This window comes from Pantherophis guttatus, chromosome 9, assembly GCF_059756535.1.
Source record: "Pantherophis guttatus breed Tessera chromosome 9, ASM5975653v1, whole genome shotgun sequence".
Classification (NCBI taxonomy): domain Eukaryota; kingdom Metazoa; phylum Chordata; class Lepidosauria; order Squamata; family Colubridae; genus Pantherophis; species Pantherophis guttatus.
In genome coordinates this window covers 19073983-19094962 of record NC_142071.1, presented here as the reverse complement: position 1 = coordinate 19094962, position 20980 = coordinate 19073983, and the positions used below count along the sequence as shown (strand labels likewise).

The 20980-nt window shown below is 42.7% G+C and overlaps 1 protein-coding gene across 2 annotated transcripts in view; it reads right to left on the bottom strand.

Annotated features, from left to right (window-relative positions):
• DCPS (decapping enzyme, scavenger) overlaps positions 1-20980 on the bottom strand; it is a 66084-nt gene that overhangs the window by 39994 nt on the left and 5110 nt on the right. For both annotated transcript variants that reach the window (XM_087876011.1, XM_034421926.3), the window contains exon 2: positions 19643-19811. In XM_087876011.1, coding sequence (XP_087732137.1) covers positions 19643-19811 — 169 coding nt within the window. The remainder of the gene's footprint in view (positions 1-19642; positions 19812-20980) is intronic.

The following is a 20980-nucleotide window of genomic DNA, read 5'->3' as shown; positions in this document are numbered from 1 at the left end:
GCACATAAATTCATTTTCCTTCTTCAGAACCTTTTGCGACCTTCGTACAGAGAAGGAAATTCACAAAGTGATTTTAGTTTTGCTAAGTGCCGGGTTTTCAGATTTACAGACAATACTCCTGTCTGCATTTTTGGGAAATTACAGAGAGAGACCAGAGGGCTGGCAGGGAAGACGAAATCACTGCAGGTGCTGACCTGATCTTAAACTGAAAGTGCTAATAAAAATGGGCCGTAATGCAACTTTATGTTTCCCAAAGGTGCTTTTTCAAAAGGCAGCTGGACTGTTTTTCCTTGAGGAAGATGTTTCGCTTCTTACCCAAGAAGCTTCATCGGTTCTGGAAGGCGGAATGGGACCACTCGCTGCAGCCAACTCACCATGGGACAACTCGCCGCTGGACAATTAAACAATCCAATGTAACTATTTCAAATACATTTTATAAATATTTTAATTTTTGCAGTTCACATTTCATTCTTTCCCTCCTTTTGCATCCTTTCTTTAATGATTCCACTCCACCACTTCTTTGATATTAGTGTAACTCTTGTCCTGCAGTGAGTTCTCCCATGGCAAGATGGTCATGGCAAGCTGGCTGTGGCGAATTGGCCTTGGTGAATAGTCATAGACCCTCTGGAACACGCGTGTCAAATTCAAGGCCCGGGGGCCGGATCTGGCCTGCGGGGAGCTGAGATCTGGGCCTCAGCGGCTGCCCTGGAAACAGCAAAAGACCGTCCCATGGGGCCTCTGCCAGCGAAAACGGGCTCCCAAGCTCCTTTTTTGGCTGCGATGGCCTCCTGTAACCCTCTGCGGCCCTCCCGAGCTCTGTTTTCACTGGCAGAGGGTTGCAGGAGGCCATCGCAGCCAAAAAAGGAGCTTGGGAGCCCGTTTTCGCTGGCAGAGCACTCGGGCCACCACAGGTACCCCCAACACGAATGACATCGAGCTGGCCACGCCCACCCCAGCCTCCCAAGGTCAAACACAACCCTGATGTGGCCCTCAATGAAATTGAGTTTAATGACACCCCTGCTCTGCAAGGATGGTAGGGACGATGGAAGGATTAGTTCTGACAGGATGATGAGAGTTGTAAGGATCATATTTTTTTGCAGGCACCAGATGACCTCAAAGAAATATGATCCTTCCAACCGGTGGTGGGTTGCTACCGGTTCACTCCGGATCGGGTAAACCAGTAGCAGTGGCAGCGGGAGGCTCTGCTCACCCGCCCGGATGTCTCTGCGCATGTGCAGAAGCATTGCGCATGTGCATACGCACCCACGTGCCCACGAGCGAACTGGTAGCAATGGGATTTGAATCCCACTACTGCTTCCAACCCACACCATCCTGCCAGAACCGACGAAGTTTCTTGGATGAGAAGCGAAACACCTTCTTCCTCAAGAAAAAACAGTCCAGCTGCCTTTTGTAAAAGGAGCTTTGAGACAACTGTGACCTGGATGACCGAGAATCTCCACGGACACTTTGTGTTTCTCTGTGCTTATCAAAATAAAGTCTTCATGTAAGTGTTATTTCTGTGATAATGTATTGTAAATAGAGAACAGTATTTCTCCATTTGCAACAATAGGCTGCAACAATACAGCAGCTGATGGCAAATAGCATGCACGTGTTTAGGGCTAAATTGCAAATAGTAGCTTTTAAGTAGTATAAATACGATACTACAGGCTTGTATGAGTGATTATTCTGTCACTAGAATGTCATATTATTAGAACATTTCCCTACCATTTAGTTAATTTTAAAACATGTGGAACTTACGTGAAGGTTCTTGGCAAAAATTTCAGAAACCAAACTACATTGAGGGAGTGAATATGATCTATGAGGTTCACTAGGTGGCTCAGTGGCTAAGACCCTGAGCTTGCTGATCAGAAAGGTCGGCAATTCGGCGGTTCGAATCCCTAGTATAGGTCTCTTGTGTGAGCAGGGGGTTGGACTAGATGACCTCCAAGGTCCCTTCCAACTCTGTAACTGTTAACTATACGTAGCTCTTGATGTCCATATGTGATTATCAGAAGCAGGATTAATTACGCAAAACCAATAATTAATTAACTATATACAAAATAGGAGGGAAAAAAAACAGGGCACTTCCCTTAATTTGCAAACCATGCATAGATCAAGAAAATCACCAAGTGATGTTGCAGAATCTGATTTGGCCTAAGAACTTCAACAAAACTTCCTAACTGTACTTAGCACACAGAGCCCTGACTATAACAATTTGGTTTAATAGATAAAGAACACGACATCCTGAATGTTGAGTGATCCAAACATCTTCCTCCAAAGTTAAAAATGCAGTCTTTGTGTGTTTCCTGCATGGGTTTGGAGATATGTGAGAGTAAATGCGAGCAGGGGGTTGGACTAGAAGACCTCCAAGGTCCTTCCCAACTCTGTTATTCTATGTTCTATGTAAATACCACATAGTTCCACCTTGCACCCTGCTCTTGCATACCATTGCCACCATAAATCCTCTTGATGCATTGTAAAAAAGGTGGAGTGAATCATAATTTTAGCTGAAGGGCCCTGAATTATACTGAATAATGTAGGTTTCTTTGGCAGGAGTGACAGTAGGGGAGAGTAAAAGAAAAACAGCAACAGTTGGGAAGCAGGGAAATGAGCTGGATAACACCTTAAGGGAAGATTAGGTCCTTGCTGAAAGCATCCGACATAATGACTTTTGTAACTGTTCCTTCCCAGCACCCAGCCAAAAACAACATTTGAATTTCCAAAAAGACTTGTCTTACTGTGCCTGATCTTTCCAGCTTGCCAATGATAGTTGACTCTTAGTATTTCAGAAACTATTGCCAAAAACGTTGCTTTGGCAATCAACCCAAAATGGTTGAATTGTACCAAAATCTTCAATTCTGCCACCTTCCTATTTTCAGTACCCCATACATGGCTTAAAGGAGAACTAGTTATAATTTTATCGGAGGCAGATTTGTTTTCTGAATTAAAACTCAAGGAAACAGTTCCAGGTTAATTTTATGATAGACAAAAGGATGAGAACAATCTATATCTAAGAAGGCCCATTCATATTGCCCTTCGACCCATGCTGAGTTCTGCATGTGTCTTCTACTTGGCAAAACTAGAAGAACAGCTGCCGAGTATTGGAATTTTTTTGTATTTGGGGTTGAAATTGTGTTTAATTTATTTATCATTGGTTGAGATGGTATCATTGGTATCATTCAGTCAGTCATATAAACTGAATAAATGAATGATTGAATGAATTGCAAGCTGACTTGTACGGAGATAGAAGTGGAAAATCGCTCAGAGAGTGAAGTGTTCTACTACATCAGGGAAACTGTCAAACTGGCAGCCCACGGGCCAGATGCATCACATGCAGGCCACACCCACCCCAGCTCTGCGAATGGGAAAAATATCATGAAACATCACATGACAGCAATGTGACATGGCGAGATGGACACCCATGGACTTCATCATTACCTTGGGTAGAACCAATTCTACTACATCATTACCGTGGGTAGGAGATGAATACTAGATGTTCAATCACTACTACTGGAGACCGAGTGGAATCTAGTATGGCCAGATCAGTGAACGTTGCATGATGTAGTGGACCAGCTTCTCTAGGGATAAGGGATTGCAACTAACTTTGTTCAATTTATTTATTTATAGCAAACTCCTAGGAATATTCTCATGGTGCATAGAATAACAGAGATGGAAGGGACCTTGGAGGTCTAGTCCAACCCGCTGCTCAAGCAAGAAACCCTATACCATTTCCAACAAATGATTGTCCAGCCTCTTCTTAAAAGCCTCCAGTGTTGGAGCACCCACGACTTCTGGAGGCAAGTTGTTCCACTGATTATTTGTTCTAACTCTCAGGAAATTTCTCCTTAGTTGTAGGTTGCTTCTCGCCTTGATAACTTTCCATTCATTCCTTCTTGTCCTGCCTTCTGGTGCGCTGGAGAATAGGCTGACCCCCTCTTCGTGGCAACCCTCAAATATTGGAACACCGCTATCATGTCACCCCTAGTCCTTCTTTTCATTAAGCTAGACATATCCAATTCCAGCAACTATTCTTCATATGTTTTAGCCTCCAGTCCTCTTCTCTGCACAGATTTGGAGTTATTATCTCAGAACCTAAATCAGACTGATTAAATCTGCTGGCCATACTATTTTTCATTGTTTGTTGGGGATAGGCATGAAGGAACTGGATCACGCAGTTGGTATGTTTTCTTAATTGCTGCCTCAAAAGACTTTTGGCTTTCTTCCATGCCAGGATCTTTCAAATGCACAAACGCATGTTAAAATTGTATGCGGCTTTGAGCAGCTGTTCACATAATCCTATCGTAATGGGATGCTAACGCACACCTGCGCCTGATCTCTGCAAAGCATTAAAAATACCCCAGAATTTCTGCTAGAGAATGCAGTCCTGTTCTGCAACTAATTTTAATTAGCATTACCTCTTCCTGTAAATTATATTTACTGTTTAAATCAATAGAAAAGAAGGCCAGGCTCTCATAACCTAGAGAGCCAGTTTGATCTATTGGTTAAGGCACTAGGGTAGAAAGCTAAAGACCAGGAATTCATGTCCTGCCTTACCCATGAAAGCCAGATGAGTGACTCACCAGGAGACTGTGAGTTCTAATCCCACCTTAGACATGAAAGCCAGCTGGATGACCTTGGACCAGCCACACTTTCTCAGCCCTAACCCACTTCACAGGATTGTTGTTGTGAGAGAAATAGCAGGAAGAAGGTGTGTTGGATAACTTGCTGTCTCAAGTTACTTGTAAAAAAAAAAAGTGGGATAAATAAATCAATAATAAATAAAATAAAATAACAAGGAAAGATTCCTGAAGGAAACCAGACATTAGCTAAAACAAATGGGCTACCACAATTTAAATATCATGCAGAACCAGTTGGCATGGTGGAATGGACATTTACAAATGAATGAGAAAGCACCAAGGTGTTTGGATGCCCATCAGCCTGCAACTGGCAGGAGATGGTGCTCACCGAATAATCAGGAAAGCTACAGACCTCCAGCTTGGATGCTGGCAAATTCGGAACTTTCTCCCAAATGTGAATGTTATTGGAGGCTATTCAAGTGTAGCATGAAACCCCTTTAGGGAAGGTGCAGCTCCTGGTTGTCAGTTTCCGGGAACTTAATTTATACCAATTTTCCAAATGGATTGAGTGAATAAGGATGTTTGCTTCCACTGATCCATATGTATTGATTGCAACTCACTGACCCTGTGCAAAATCAATATTGGTTTTTAAAGTAAATATTAACACTGCACAAGGTTTTAAACAAATAGTGGTGCTATTTACTGTTTCTCTAGTCAAACAATAATTTATATGTAATGTGGTTGCAGGATGGAAGGGTGCCAGGAGAAAGCAAACCGTTGTTTTTTGTTTTGTTTTTTTATGGGCATCTTTCTCACTCAGACCAGCAAGCAAAACTGCCCTGGAAAGTTTTACGGAACTCAAAAAGGCAACGCTTGGCCTAATCTAGTTTATTGAATTTGTGAGGTGGCTGCAATTATTCTTAATGGGAGCCTCTTGCCATAGGCAGAACTAAGACCCAGAAGCAGAGCTGAAAAGTATATATGTAAGAAGAGTATTGAGTTTTCATAAGAGACAATCAAGGGCTAGTTGGGAGGGCAGATCCAGAGACTATTCCACTCCCCATAAGTTGTTCAAAATTGACCATCCTCTTATGTGCTACCCAGGGCAGCTGCACACATAACTGAAAAAATCCCAATCTGGGCTCCTGTGTCATCACAGTCTTTGAAAATGTGATGCCCTCAGACAAATCATCTGGAAATGTTGGGAGACCAGCTCTATAGACATTTAAAGGTAAAGGTTTCCCTTCTCCAGTTGTGTCCAACTCTAGCGTCATCTCCATTTGCTAGTCAAGGAAGCCAGCATTGTCCAAAGACGCTTCCGTGGTCATGTGGCCATCATGACTGTACACCAAGGTGCACGGAACGCTGCTCCCTTCCCACCGAAGTGGTACCTATTGATCTACTTGCACCTGTATGCTTTTGAACTGCTAAGTGGGCAGGAGCTGGAGCAAGTGATGGGAGCTTACCCCGTCATGCGGTTGCTGGGGTCTCAAACTGCTGTCAAGCTTCTGATTGACAAGCACAGCATCTTAACCACTACCCCTCTGAGTCTCTTTATAGATGTTTACCAGGCTTTAAAATATCTTTTCCCCTTTATTCCCCCATTGTGTATGGGGAAATTAAATGACATGGATATCCACCACTAAGAAAAACCTATAAATCCTTTGGGGAGAACCAAAAGGAGGACTCTGCCAGCATTATATAGAGATGAAAAATTGGAGCCTTTACCAAGAGTCAGATAACTGGCATCACAAAAACACTTCCTTTTCTGGCAAATGAACTCTCTCTTTTGTTTGTTTTTTTTCTGCCTGAAAGAATGTGACCTTTAGAACGAGACCCCTCCTTTTTTTCAAACTGGCTAGAACTTCAGCAGAGACTTATGCCAGGATAGTTCATTATTTACAATGCCTGCAAACTTCCCTTCCTGAAATTTCAGCAAGAGGTTTATAGTATCAAATACCAGAGATTACATGCCATCTTGTAAGTCATCCACCTTTTGAGAAAGAGAGAAAGAAAGAAAGGGAGGGAGGGAGGAGTGAGAAAAAAGAAATAAGGAAATAAACAAACAAACAAACCAATAAACAAAGAGGATGGAAGGAAGGAAGGAGCGAGAGAGAGAGAAAAGAAAGAAGGAAAGAAAGAGAAACTAAGAAAGAAAGAAAGAAAGAAAAAGAAAGAGAGGGAGGAGAGAAAAAAGAAAAGAGAGAGAGATAAAGGGAGGGAGAGAGGAAGGAAGAAAGAAAGAATGAAAGGAAAGGAAAGGAAAGGAAAGAAAGAAAGAAAGAAAGAAAGGAAGGAAGGAAGGAAGAAAGAAAGAAAGAAAGAAAGAAAGAAAGAAAGAAAGAAAGAAAGAGGGAGGGAGGGAGGGAGGGAGGGAGGGAGGAGCGAGAAAAAAGGAAAGAGAAATAAATAAAGAATAAACAAACAAATAAATAAATAAAGCGGGTGGAAGGAAGGAGTGAAAGAGAGAAGGAAAAGAAAGAAGGAAAGAAAGAGTAACTAAGAAAGAAAGAAGGAAAGAAAGAGAAACAAGAAAGAAAGAAAGAAAGAAAGAAAGAAAGAAAGAAAGAAAGAAAGAAAGAAAGAAAGAAAGAAAGAAAGAGAAAGACTTTTTAGATCACACAGCTTTGTGCAGAGCAAAGCTTTGGAATCAGTACCAAGGTCAATGGCAGCCACTCGCCCACAACTAATTCACAAGGTACAGCTTGCAGATGAGACCTGAGCATTTCTGTGGGTGGCTGGCTGTCTGGTCCTTATCTCATTGCTGAGGCCAGGAATACTACAATAACATACTTGCTCAGGACTCTGTTTGGAGAGCAACATCGTCTATTCAAAAGGCCTTTGTACAATCAAGTATTTGGACAAAGTGGAATGTCACAAGGACAGCCACTAAATAAGAATTATGCATATCTCCCTATGTGAAGAGATCACCAGTTCCCCTTTCCTTGACTACCATGGCATAGTAACCTTACATAATTCCGTTGCTAAGAGAGACGGTCATTAAGTGAGTTGCCCTCCTTTTTGTAACCTTTTTGCCAAAGTTGTTCAGTGAATCACTGCAACTGTTAAGTGAATCATGTGGTTAAGGGAATTTGGCTTCCCCCATTGAAATCAGCTGGGAAGCTCATAAATGGGGATCACACTGCAACCGTCATAGGTACATGACAGTTGCCAAGCGCCTGAGTTTTGATCACATGACGATGGGAATGCTGCAACAGTCCTATGTGTGAAAACCGGTCATAGGCCACTTTTTTCAGTGCCATTGTAACTTCAAATAGTCACTAAACGAATTGTTGTTAAGACAAGGACAACCTGTAAAAAGTTGTGTTACTAGGCAAAACAGAACCATTGAAAACATATTAAAAGGGAAAAAAGCCCAAAAAAACCTCAAACTTTTGCAAGATTCTAGAAATAAGGGAGGTTTGGCCTCCCTGGATGGGAACTTTATTACCACGCGGCAGCCGTGACGTGGCTTAAAGACTAGATTCAATTGAACAATAAAAGGGTATTAACATTAAAGGGCCTCCAACTCAGCTGGCACGCATTCCTCTGGGAGGGGAAAAACAAAGCCCATCCATATTTCTAGAGACACTTTAGTGAGAGATGCTTTTATAAGCATCTGAGAAAAAAATTAAGAAAAATCATTATATGAAAATTCCAATTTGGTTATCAACAATGGAGGCAAACTGAGATATACAGAACTATTGGATGAACAAGGAGAATTAAAATCTGATAAGGAACTAAAGAATCAAGGAATAAAGATTGATTGGTGGCCCCATCTCCAAATCAGGACAAGATATAAAAAAGATTTAGAACAGTATAGCATCTATGGAAAACAACTGGAATTGGATAAATTATTGCTAGGGACAGGGGGAAAAATGATTACCAAAGCATATAATCTCTTCCTAAGATTTAAAGTGGAAGAAGAAACTGTGAAGGAGACGATGATAAGCTGGGCTAGAAATTTCGGATATAGTATTGAATTAGACTATTGGAACAAATTATGGGAGAAAAATTATAAGCTAACGATGTCAGCAGCCTATAAGGAAAACCTCTACAAAATGTTTTATTGTTGGCATTTTCCCCCAGCGAGATTGGCCAAAATGTTTCCAAACAGTTCACCTGAATGCTGGAGATATAGTTATAAACAGAGAACTTTCTACCATATGTGGTGGATCTGCCCCAAAGCCAGAAAGTATTGGCATAAAATAAGGGAATGGTTGGAAGAAATTACTGAACAAAAGATGGAACTGAACCAGAACTATTTTTATTGGGCATTTTAGATGGGAAAATGGGTAAAAAATTTCAATATATAATATTACATATATTAACTGCAACCAGAATCGTTTTTGCTCAAAATTGGAAACAGACTAATATTCCTTCAGAGGCAATGATAATAAGAAAGATACTTGAGTGTGCAGAGATGGATAGGTTGACTATGGAATTGAAAGAAAGAGAAGAATCGGAGTACTATCAAGTTTGGAGTAGATGGTATACATGGCTAGAGAATAGGAGTTAAATTATTCTATAAGAATTATATAATATTGATGACAATATGATTATATCGTATTTGTTTGTAAATATTATAATTCAAATGATTGTAAAATATAGGATAGTGAACCATAGAAATAGAACCTATGTAAATATGAATGTTATGGGTGATATTGATACCAATATGGAAATGCTGTAATGAGTGAAAAATTGTGGGGGTTTTTTTAATGCTGAAAATGTTTAATAAAAATTAAAAAAAAACATATTAAAAGGTGAACCAAGTTGCAGTTCCTCCAGTGATATTCCTAGAAGCAAATACTGTAAATAAATGTTCTAACCCAGGCTTCCCCAAAAAGCACGAAGCAGAATCCTGGTCCCGACAAAACCCCTTTTATTAAACAAACAGTGAATTCCTCTCATTCACCTTCAGCAAAGTCTTTCAAGGGAGAATTTACAGTCACAGACCTTATCTGGCTTGGAGAGCTGCCAGGCTGATATTTTCTAAACTTGGCAGAGTCTGGGAGAGTCACAAACCAATTAGGGGAACTAATTGTCTCCTACAAAGTCCACTCCCCTTTCGCTCCTTTTTATTCCCCCTGGGAGGGGCCAATCATCACCTGTGGCCTTACTCCCAAGTCGACCCTTGTTCTTTAGCTGTTCCCTTCGTCTGGCAACTCTGCGCATGCACACACTGGGAACAGCTCCAGCTGCTCATCTGCCTCACTGATGTCTGACTCCGAAGGCAGCTGATAGCTGGCATCTGGCCCTGGCCCCCTCTTTGCCTCTGACACAGAGCCCTCATCAGAACCTTCCTCAGACTCCAGGACTGGCTCATGTTCCTCCCCAACCTCCTCACTGTCCGAATCTGCTGCCAGCTCTGCTGGCCGCTGGCGGCCACAACAATAAATAGTATTTACTATTTAATGACAGTTTCCTTGCACCTGCCATACTGGGATCACATGAACTGGGTGCACAGATTAATAAAACTCACCGAGTGGATCCCCGTTACTCTGCCAAATCGCTTTTTACAAGTTTTCCCACAGAGTTCAATCCACTTGGCTCTAAGATTTAAACCCTGACCAGGATTGTGAATTGCACACTCTGGAACTCACACCGCACCATCTTTTATGTGTGCAAAAGAGGTGTGTAAAAGGGAGGGCACGCATTGGGCCAATTCGTACTTGTCTCCTTGGACCATATGTGGAACTGAAACAAGTGGACAACATAAGAATGAGCAGGATGTTCCTCTTTAAATGCAGATAGCCCTTGTCTTTCAAAAGATCGTTCAGTGACCATTTGAAGTTACACAACCACTGGAAAAAGTGACATATGACTGTTTTTCACACTTATGCCTCGAGCAGCATCCCTGTAGTCATGTGATCAAAATTCGCCCGCTTGGCAATTGACTCATATTTATTGCAGCGTCCCAGGATTCTGTTATTATTTTTGCAATCTTCTGACAGGCAAAGTTAATGGGGAAGCCGTATTCACTTAACAATTGTGTTGCCAACTTAACAAGTGCAGTGATTCACTTAACAACTGTGGCAAAAAGGTCATAAAGTGGGGCAAAACTCACTGAACAAATGTTTTGCTTAGCAACAGACATTTTGGGCTCAATTGTGGTCATACGTCAAGGACTACCTGTACTGCATCCAGTTTTGGTCATCACATTACAAAAAAGATGTTGAGACTTGAAACATATGAAGAACAGTTGTAGGAATTGGGTATGTTTAATGAAAGGAAGAACCATGGGGGACACGATAGCAGTGTTCCAATATTTGAGGGGCTGCCACAAAGAAAAGGCAGCCAAGCTATTCTCCAAAGCTCCTGAAGGCAGCACAAGAAGCAACCGATGGAAAATAATCAAGGAGAAAAGCAACCTAGAACTAAGGAGAAACTTCCTAACAATGAAGACAATTAACCAGTGGAACAGTTTGCCTTCAGAAGTTGTGGATGCTCCAACACTGGAGGTTTTTAAGAAGAGATTGAACAGCTATTTGTCCAGAATGGTATAGGGTCTCCTGCCTGAGAGGGGGTTAGACTAGAAGACCTCCAAGGTCCCTTCCAGCTCTATTCTGATTCATTGCATAAAATGCTAAGTAGGTGTATCTTACTTAGGCCACCACACCAGCATTTGTGCATTTTCCCCATGGTTAGCTATTATTTATGAAGCAGGGGAACGAGGGCTGCGGGAAGGGCTTCCGCAATGATTAGTATGTCATATACTAATACCTGCATGTAATGGATGTGTTGTAAGGGAGAATTCTAAGCTCCTTTCAAGGCCCTGAAAAATAGCGGAAAGACATAAATCCAAGCCCTCCCCAAACAACCCTGGCCCCGCCCTCTAAAAGACCAATTTTGCTTTAATTTGGGAGGGAAAAGGTCGAAGAAAAAAAGACGCATTTCGGTTTTGATACAGAAAGCAATTGATTTGCTTTAGAGCAGAAGCAGAACCCACAAGCCTGCATCACAGGTAAGTGAAATAAAAAGCATCTGAGACACACACACACACACACACACACACACACACACGCACACACGCAGACACACGCAAGCTATTAAAAATTAAAGTAATGCTTAATAGCCTTATAATGGCTTTAGTTATACACGTTAGCTTATATAAGCTCAGAGGAGACAAACCTTGAAAGGAACATTAACTAGACAATAAAGTAAGTAAGTGTTTCAAACATGCCTCTGAGGGATGCTGGCAAAGCAGAGGTAAAATGGAAAAGCACGTGGGGAGGGGTTTGGGGGTGGGTGGGATACCAGAACTTGCAGCTCTTAAATGCTGTCAAAAGGAAATTGGCGTGAAGCTTCAAATATCTCAGGGGTTTGGCAGCCTGAATAGAGTCTTTTATTTTCCTTTTCAACATACTTAAAGCAAGAAGATTAACTGGGTAGTGTTTTTTTTTTAAACGTTGTTCACTGCCGATTCAGAGCTTAGTGTGAGGTGTGAATGCAGTCACCAAAAACCTCCTTGTAGAATGAGGAGGTGAACCTTTCCTGTTTTAAAAGTGTTTTACCTGATTAGTTCCGCTTCTTAGAAGATGATACGGGGAGTCCTCGACTTATAACTGCAATTGGGAACCAGAATTTTTATTCCTAAGCAAGGCAGATGTTAAAGACACCCGACTTTATGATATTTCTTTTGCCACAGTTGCTAAGCGAATCACTGCAGTTGTTAAATGGATCAGGCAGCCGTTAAGCGGCGAGGTTTCCCCTATTGAGTTTCCCTGATGGCTGGGAAGGCTGCAAATGGCAACCACATGACGCAGGGACACTGCAGCTGTTGTAAATAATGCCAGTTGCTAAGTGCCCAGATTTGGATCATATGACCATTGGATCAGGGGTGGGTTCTAAAATTTTTTACTACCGGTTCTGTGGGCATGGCTTATTTTGTGGGCGTGGCTTGATGGTCATGTGACAATTCTTTAGGATTTAGCAGAGGTACTGGTCTACCAGGCTTTTAACTGCTTGCAGAGCTGTACCGATCTACCCATTTGTTCTTGGAGGCACTGGTCTACCACCACACTGCCTTTTAACACTGATCAGCTGTAGGGCCGCCCTTTGAAGCCCTGTGGCAAGAGTTTAAATAGTTTTTTTCCTTCTAGCCAATCAGCTGGGACTCAGGAGGCAGCAATAGATTGGGGGTGGGGCCAAATAAAAGGTAAGAATAACGCAGGGGGTGGGGGGTGGGCAGAACCGGTTCGGTGATGTCATATCATCACCGCTACCGGCTTGGCGGAACCGGGCCGAACTGGGAGGAACCCACCACTGCATTGGATCATATGACCATAGGAACATATGACCATGGGGTGGACCTTGGTGTTCGTAAGTATGAGGGCCGATTTTTCAGTGCCAATGTATGGTTTTGAAAGGTACAAAGGGTTGTAAATTGAGAACTACCTATAGATTACACAACCCGCGTAAATTTGGAAAATCCTGCCCAAGTGTGCTTTTACACTTATTGTTGGAGCCCCGTTTTCTTTTTACCTCCGTTTGAACCAACACGTTTTATCACATATTTAGTTTCATTATCTAAAAATAAACACTGGGAACCAATATTTGATGTTCTTCTTCGAATTGTTCGGCTGAACGGAAGGCATACAGAAAAGCAAACAATTGATTTATTTCTCCTTATTGATTCTGATGAAGCTCATTTCTTGATTAGCTTTAGTGGGATCAAAGACCGTGCAGCCAAAAGGTATGAAAATGTCAAACCTCCTCAGCCTGCTTTCTTTTACTCCTCTATTTTAGAGCATTTCAGAATATGCCCATGTTTCCCCGAAAATAAGACCCTGTCTTATATTTTTTCGGGCTCCAAAACAAGCATTGGGCTTATTTTTGGAGAAATGCAATTTCAGGGTGATCAGCCCGGCTGGGCATTCTACCCCCCAGCATGCGCACAAGAGGCGGCAAGCACATGGGGACCGATGGTATCTGTCGTCAGCTGCTCGGCGCACTCTGGGGCTGTGCAGCCCGTGCAGTGCAGGTGAGTTGATTCCCTGTCCAAGTGCAGGTTACAGGCAAGCTGAGAGACGTGAAGATGAGTCCCCCATGGTTGGCCACCAACTTTGGCCAACTGACTCTTGGCTTTCCCACAGCACGCGCAGTGCGTCTGGATCACCTGCCTCCCCCCCCCGCACCTCTACCTCAGCCCGCTGCTTGGACAGGTAAGCAACTCATCTGCACTGTGCAGGCTGTACCACCTCCTATGCTGGCCACACCACCACCTTTCACTAGGGCTTATTTTGGGGGTAGGGCTTATATTAAGTGCACACATTAAAAATCAGGCTAGGGCTTATTTTCGGGGTGGGTCTTATTTTCAGGGAAACACGGTAATATTTCAAGGAAAATACAATATTAACTCAAGGCATCATTTGACCCTTTTCCAACTGGCAGGAGGACTTCTCTGAGATAATCCCACCCCACTCCACACCTAATAAAGCTTAGCGATGGAAAAAGCCTTTTAACTGAATACAGAAATCAAATCTGCAGCTGTAGATATGCAAAGCACCACCAGCGGCATATGGTTCCTGCGTTAAGAGATGCCATAACTCAAGCCTACTTGAAACGCGAGAACATGTATAAGCAGCTGTTTATTTCTTTACACCATCACCCAATAAACCATTTATCAGTCTGTAAAGTGTAACAAGAAAGAGTCATCAAAGCCCTCTGCTACTCAAAGAATTTTCACTGAATATAAACAGAAGGCCCTTTTATTCTAAGGCCGGTATTAGTCCTACAAAGCATGTTGTCTCCTCTTAATCCAATGGGAAATTCACAAAAGAAAATGTTCAGATGTTATTGTGTCTCATTTTCAAATACTTGGACTTCTGGTTGGGCATGCATTAGTCCACATTATGGAAGTAACTCTGGAATTGTTCAAGGTTTGGGAACATGTGCACATGTGTGTATTTGTGTGTGTGTTTGTATCTGTGTTTAGGACTGAGTATAGGAAATCTACACAAGGTCTGAATCCCATCCCCTTCACACCCATCTGCAGCTTACATACAGGCAGTCCTCAACTTACAACCACAATTGAGCCCAAAATTTCTGTTGCTAAGCAAAACATTTGTTAAGTGAATCTTGTCCCATTTTACGACCTTTCTTGCCACAGATATTAAGTGAATTGCTGCAGTGGTTAAGCTAGTGACACAGCTGTTAAGAGAATCTGGCTTCCCCATTGTCTTTGCTTATAAGAAGTTCGCAAAAGTTGATTTCATGGCCCTGGGACACTGGAACCGTCATTAAATATGAGTCAGTTACCAAGCACCCAAATTTTGATCACGTGACTATGGGGATGCTGAAAAGTGTGAAAAATGGTCATAAGTCATTTTCAGTGCCATTATAACTTTGAATGGTCACTAAATGAATTGCTGTAAGTTGAGGACTACCTGCATATCCACATTCCCCTATTAAAATGCTTATAGCCACCTTCTTCAATTCACACACAACACACCTTCAAGAACGTGCCCTCAGGACCATCCGTTCTCCTCATCCTCTTAATTTAGAAGTGCATGCATTTATACATACACAAATGCACAGACTAAACCCTCGGTGCCATCACTCTCCTCATGTTTTAGCAGCCGAGGAGGGGCGTGTGGGAATGGTTAGAGACTGGAAGGCTAATTATATGCTTTGGGTCCTTCTGATCCCCCTGGACTGATTGCTGGGGTGTTGTGCTGAAAAAGGAAGCCGGCATTGAAGTCATGGGTCAATGGCTCCAAACAAAACTTCTCATTTAGTGTCTGAAAAACACAAACTTTCATCTTCCTGGTTTGTAATGTCTCTACTTCAAAGCAACAAAAGAAACAAAAAAAGAGAGAAAAACATCAGGGGCCTGCTCCAAGTATATTGTTTGCTATTTTTTTCCAGCTTGGCTGTGTTGTGGTAATCCCAGATCTGGGCAAAAAATCTGGTCTCTGCTGGATCAGATTAACAATCTATTAAGTGGAGCCAACAGCATCCTATTTTACTCACCATACAGATGAAATTTAAAACCCTCTGCTCATCGCCCTCTGCAGACAGGTTGATGATTGATATTCTGTGGTTGATTTTAACAGAATAACAGAGTTGGAAGGGACATTGAAGGCCTTCTAGTCCAACCCCCTGCTCAAGCAAGAGACCCTATCCCAACCTTAAACACTCAAAGAGCCATTTGGACCCGTTTCTCACAGAAAAGAAAACACCAGGAGCCACAAAACCCTTCCCGTGCCTGACTATTTCTTGAACGGCGACAAAACTAGCATATGTAGTTGAATTAAATGTTCTGTTTTCTTCTGAAACTTTTCTTTTCTTGGATTTATCCATGGTTGGCCTACCTGGGGTTGAAAAACTCAATAAATCCTGTGCCGGCGGGTATCGCATATTGGCGGTTGTGACACATATTTTGAGTAACAGGGAGCTGCAGCAGAGGGGTGAAAGAGCCAAATGCGGCTCCAGAGCCGCAGGTTGCTGACTCCTGCCCTATACCATTTCAGACAAATGACTGTCCAGTCTCTTTTTAAAAGTCTCCAATGATGGAGCAACCCAAACTTCTGGAGGCAAGCTGTTCCACTGGTTTCTCACTGTCAGGAAATGTCTCCTTAATTCTAGGGTGTGTCTCTCTTCTGCTAGTTTCCCACCATTGCTTCTTGTCTTGCTTGCCTTGTCTGGTGTTTTGGAAAATACCTGGAGCTTCATTTACAACCATCTCTCTATATTATCATCAGAAGCACTTTCATCTAGTGGCTAAGGCATCAGGCTAGAAAATGGGAGACTGTGAGTTCAAGTCCCACCTTAGACATGAAAGCCAGTTGGTGTGACTTTGGGCTAGTCACTCTCAGGCTAACCCACCTTATAGGGTTGTTGTTGTTGTGGGGAAATAATAATAATAACAATACTAATACTAATACTAATACTAATACTAATACTAATACTACTACTACTACTTATTATTATTATTATTATTATTATTATTATTATTATTATTATTATTTTATTTCTATACCGCCCTTCTCCCGAAGGACTCAGGGCAGTGTACAGCCTGATTAAAAGCACAAAGACAAACAAAATTTAAAAATAATTAAAATTATTAAATAATTGGCTCAATTATAAAACCCACAAATTTAAAATCAAATGTGTTGGATGCATTCACTGCCTTGAGTTATTTGTAAAAATCATTTTAAAAAGACAAGATACAAATAAATAAGTAAAAATTCATAATTCCCAATGAAGTCTTAAGGTGCAGGACACAGACATTTAAGGATGCTATCCAAGGAAACTTACTCGGCCTCCTCACACTGCCACAGGCAGGAGGCCGAGATGTACAATCCAACCTTTTAAGGAACCACAAAACAAGATCTGTGGACTTCACTATTACTTGCTGAAGCCATAATATGCATTGTTTAGGATTGCAGCCACAATGAGAAACGGATGGCGAATGTTATAAATAACAAGCCCAACTTATGATGTTTCTTTGGTGTGCTTTATTGCTTAACATACTTTGCAGGCCCAACTGCAATCTATGGGCAGTCCTTGATTTATGACCACTCACTCTGTGACCATTCAAAATTAAGATGGCCTTACTTACGACTTGGATGTGACATACCAACAGTCAGATCCCCTGCAGTCACATGACTGAACTTGGGGCACTTGGCAACCAGGCTGTATTTATGGTTGTATGCAGTGTCCAGTGGTCGTGTGACTGCATTATAGAACAGTTTTGCCAAAAAACCAACAACCCAACAGCAGTTACTTCTGGTTTTCCAACTCTGGTGTTCGCTTAACAACTGGACGGCTGCTTTACGACTACCGCATTCACTTGACAATCACTGCAAAATAGGTCGTAAAACTGGGTCTGTCACATGGTCAACCCCATTTTACAACCATCATAACCCTATGATCAGCTCCATTATGGTCATAACATCAAGGGCTACCTATATTTAGTTCACCCTAGGACATCTGAACCAAGCGACCAACTGAATTTGTACTTTAGATTTTTATCTTCGTCTACTGATTCTGTAGATATTTTTTTTTTACATTAATGATTTAGGTTTTGAACAAATAGAGATTGCCCCTTAGAATCTGAATCGGACTGATACTCAGGATTTAGAGTAAAACACATGGCAAGGGGAATAACATAACACCTGTTTGCCATTTAGATGCAACATAATACAGTTACTTTTCGAAGTTCAAAGTTATCCAAGAGAGCCACCTTGTGGCTCCCTTCAAGAAAAAGCAAGATCACAAGTGCTAGTGCAAATATTCTCCTACATTGTGAGCTCCTGGGGAGAGCAGGTAAGTGCCACCCTTTTCTTCTGATGATTTAAAAACGGCATAGAAAATCTGTATTTTGTTCTTGCCATGATTTAGGATTCACAAGGCCACAAAGACAGGAAACTTAACTCAAGACAACGACCATGACATAGAAAAGCTTCCCCCACTTTTTTAAACATTAAGGCATCTAAAAGACTTAGATAAGACAAAGCAAGGTTGCCTCTTTGAATGATTCCATCCTGGAAGGAAAAACCTTGAAAACCTAGAAGGCCCTCAACCTACGACACAGAATTTTACCTTGCATGCTCTATACAAATTTTAAAAAATTGATAGGGTGAGAAATCCTATTTGGTATCTTGGAGATGAACTCTGTTGCAGACATGGCAAACTCTAGCAGGACAGAGAAATTTGAGATATGCTGGAAGACACCAGAGCAGAATGTGCTGAGATACAAGGGAGATATGATTTGGTAAGGGTATAATTCTCACCACAGTTGAGTGGAAAGCATCCCTTGACTCTGGATTTGAATTTGAATCATGCAACTCTGAAACTACATTTCTCCCCTGTTGCCCTTACAGTACAAGAAACTAGGGAAGTGTTCTGACCTAGGCTTCCTTAGAAAGCATGAAGCAAAAGTCTTAATCCTGGTAAAACCTCTTTTATTAACACGACTGTTCATTCACAGTCAAGAAGGCTTTGGCAAACAGTTTTTCAGTGGAATGTTTATCAACTCCCACCTTATCTCACTTGGAACGCTGCCAGAGAACCAAATTCCATATGCACAGCAAGGCCAAACTTGGCACAGAGTCTATTAGAGTCACGAACAGATCTTTCCAATCTTGAAACGAGATGAACTAATTGCTTCCTGCAAAAGCCCACATCCCGTTCGCTCCTCCTTTGTCCTATGGGAGGGGCCAATCATCTGCAAGGTGTGGCCTTACTCACGAGTCTACCCTGCTTTCTTAATTGTTCTTGTCTTCTGGCAGCTCTGCGCATTTGCACACTGGGAATGGGCTCCAGCTGTTCCTTTGCCTTGCTGCTGTCTATCTCCCTCTCTGCCTCTGAAGCAGAGCCCTCGTCCGAGCTTTCCCCAGCCCCCAGGACTGGCCCAAGTTCCTCCCCAACCTCTTCACTGTCCGACTCTGCTACCAGTTTCGCTGGCCGCTGGCAGGCCACAACATTAAGGGCCTTTTTGAGACACTTGCCATGCTCACATACCTGCTGTGGCTCAGCTATTGCTTACCTGACTGTTTCCCTGACTCTGCCTGTTTCCCCTGACTTCCAAGATACAAACCCTGGGGTACAAATAAAAATCCCAATGAAGTCTTAAGGTGCATGACACAGACACTTAAGAATGCTATCTAAGGAAACTTACTTGACCTCCTCACACTGCAAGCGGCAGGATGTACAATCCAATCCTTTGATGAACCACAAAACAAGAAGCATTGACTTCTCTAAGGGACTATTACTTGCTGAAGCCATAATGTGCATTGAGGACATATAATTTATAATTTAGGTAGATTATAGCCACAATGAGAAATGGATGGCGAATGTAGAAGTAGAAAACACAACTTATGTTGTTTCTTTGGCATGCTTTATTGCTTAACATACTTTGCAGGCCCAACTGCAGTCTACAGGTAGTCCTTGATTTATGACCACTCACTTAGCGACCATTCAAAGTTATGATGGACCATCATTAGAGCATTTCTACAACCATTACAGAAAGGTTCTGAAAGACACCAAAAGGGGCTGGTGGGTCACATATGGGACTGCTTCTCACAGATACAACTAAGCTTCCTTTGATGGCCACTCACCATTTAATTCCGGAGGAAGGAAGAGGCGGTAAGTACTATAGATGTCATTGGACATCTGGAGCTGAAGTCCAGTGTGCTTCTTTAGGAGTTCAGTAATGTTCTCTTCCTGGAAGGGAATCTTCTCAAGGATCACAACAGCATCTGTCTTATCCCCAGAAGTACTATTCACCTAAAGAAATAAGAACATAAATAGTTCTCTGCTACACCGAAGTCATTCCCTGATGCCAGCAACCAACAACAGATGTGCTTGGAAGCACACAAGCAAGATGCAAAAAATCAAAGACCATTTTGATATATATATAGGGTGACCTGCTCCCTGCTCCACCAGGAAGCGCGGGAGGACCCCTTGGAGGGTAGAGCCGAGGACTTTGTACAATATCTGTATGACAAAATCGCTCAGATTCGGGAAAATTTGGACTCTGACTGGGTAGATTCGGGAGGGAGGATGGAGGCAAGTCTTGAGAATATTACCTGGGAAGAGTTTGATTCTGTGACTCCAGAAAACGTGGACAAGATACTGGGCAGACTGAGCGCGGCCACATGTTTATTGGACCCGTGTCCCTCCTGACTGGTGCTGGCCTCTCGGGAGGTTACACGAGGCTGGCTCCAGGGGATTATAAATGCTTCCTTGAGAGAGGGTGCCTTCCCCGCCGCCTTGAAAGAGGCGGTGGTGAAGCCTCTCCTCAAGAAGCCTTCCCTGGAACCAGCAGTGTTGGCTAATTACCGTCCAGTCTCCAACCTTTGCTTCGTTGCGAAAGTTATTGAGAGTGTGGTAGCGCGACAGCTTCCTCAGTACTTGGATGAATCGGCTTATCTAGATCCGTTCCAGTCGGCCTTCAGGCCTGGATACAGCACGGAAACGGCATTGGTCACATTGGTAGATGATCTCTGGAGGGCCCGGGACAGGGGTTGCTCCTCTGTCCTGGTCCTATTAGACCTCTCAGCAGCTTTTGATACCATCAACCATGGTATCATGCTGCACCGGTTGGAAGAGTTAGGGGTGGGGGGCACCGTGTTGCGGTGGTTCTCCTCCTTTCTCTCTGATCGGTCGCAGTCTGTTGACAGGGGGGCAGAGGTCGACCCCGAGGCCCCTTGTATGTGGGGTGCCACAGGGGTCGGTTCTCTCACTCCTTCTGTTCAACATTTATGTGAAGCCGCTGGGTGAGATCATCCGTGGTTTTGGGGTGAAGTATCATCAGTATGCTGATGATACTCAGCTATACATCTCCACCCCGGACCACCCCAATGATGCCCTTAAAGTGATGTCCCGGTGCTTGGAGGCTGTACGGATCTGGATGGGGAGGAACAGACTCAGGCTCAACCCATCCAAGACCGAGT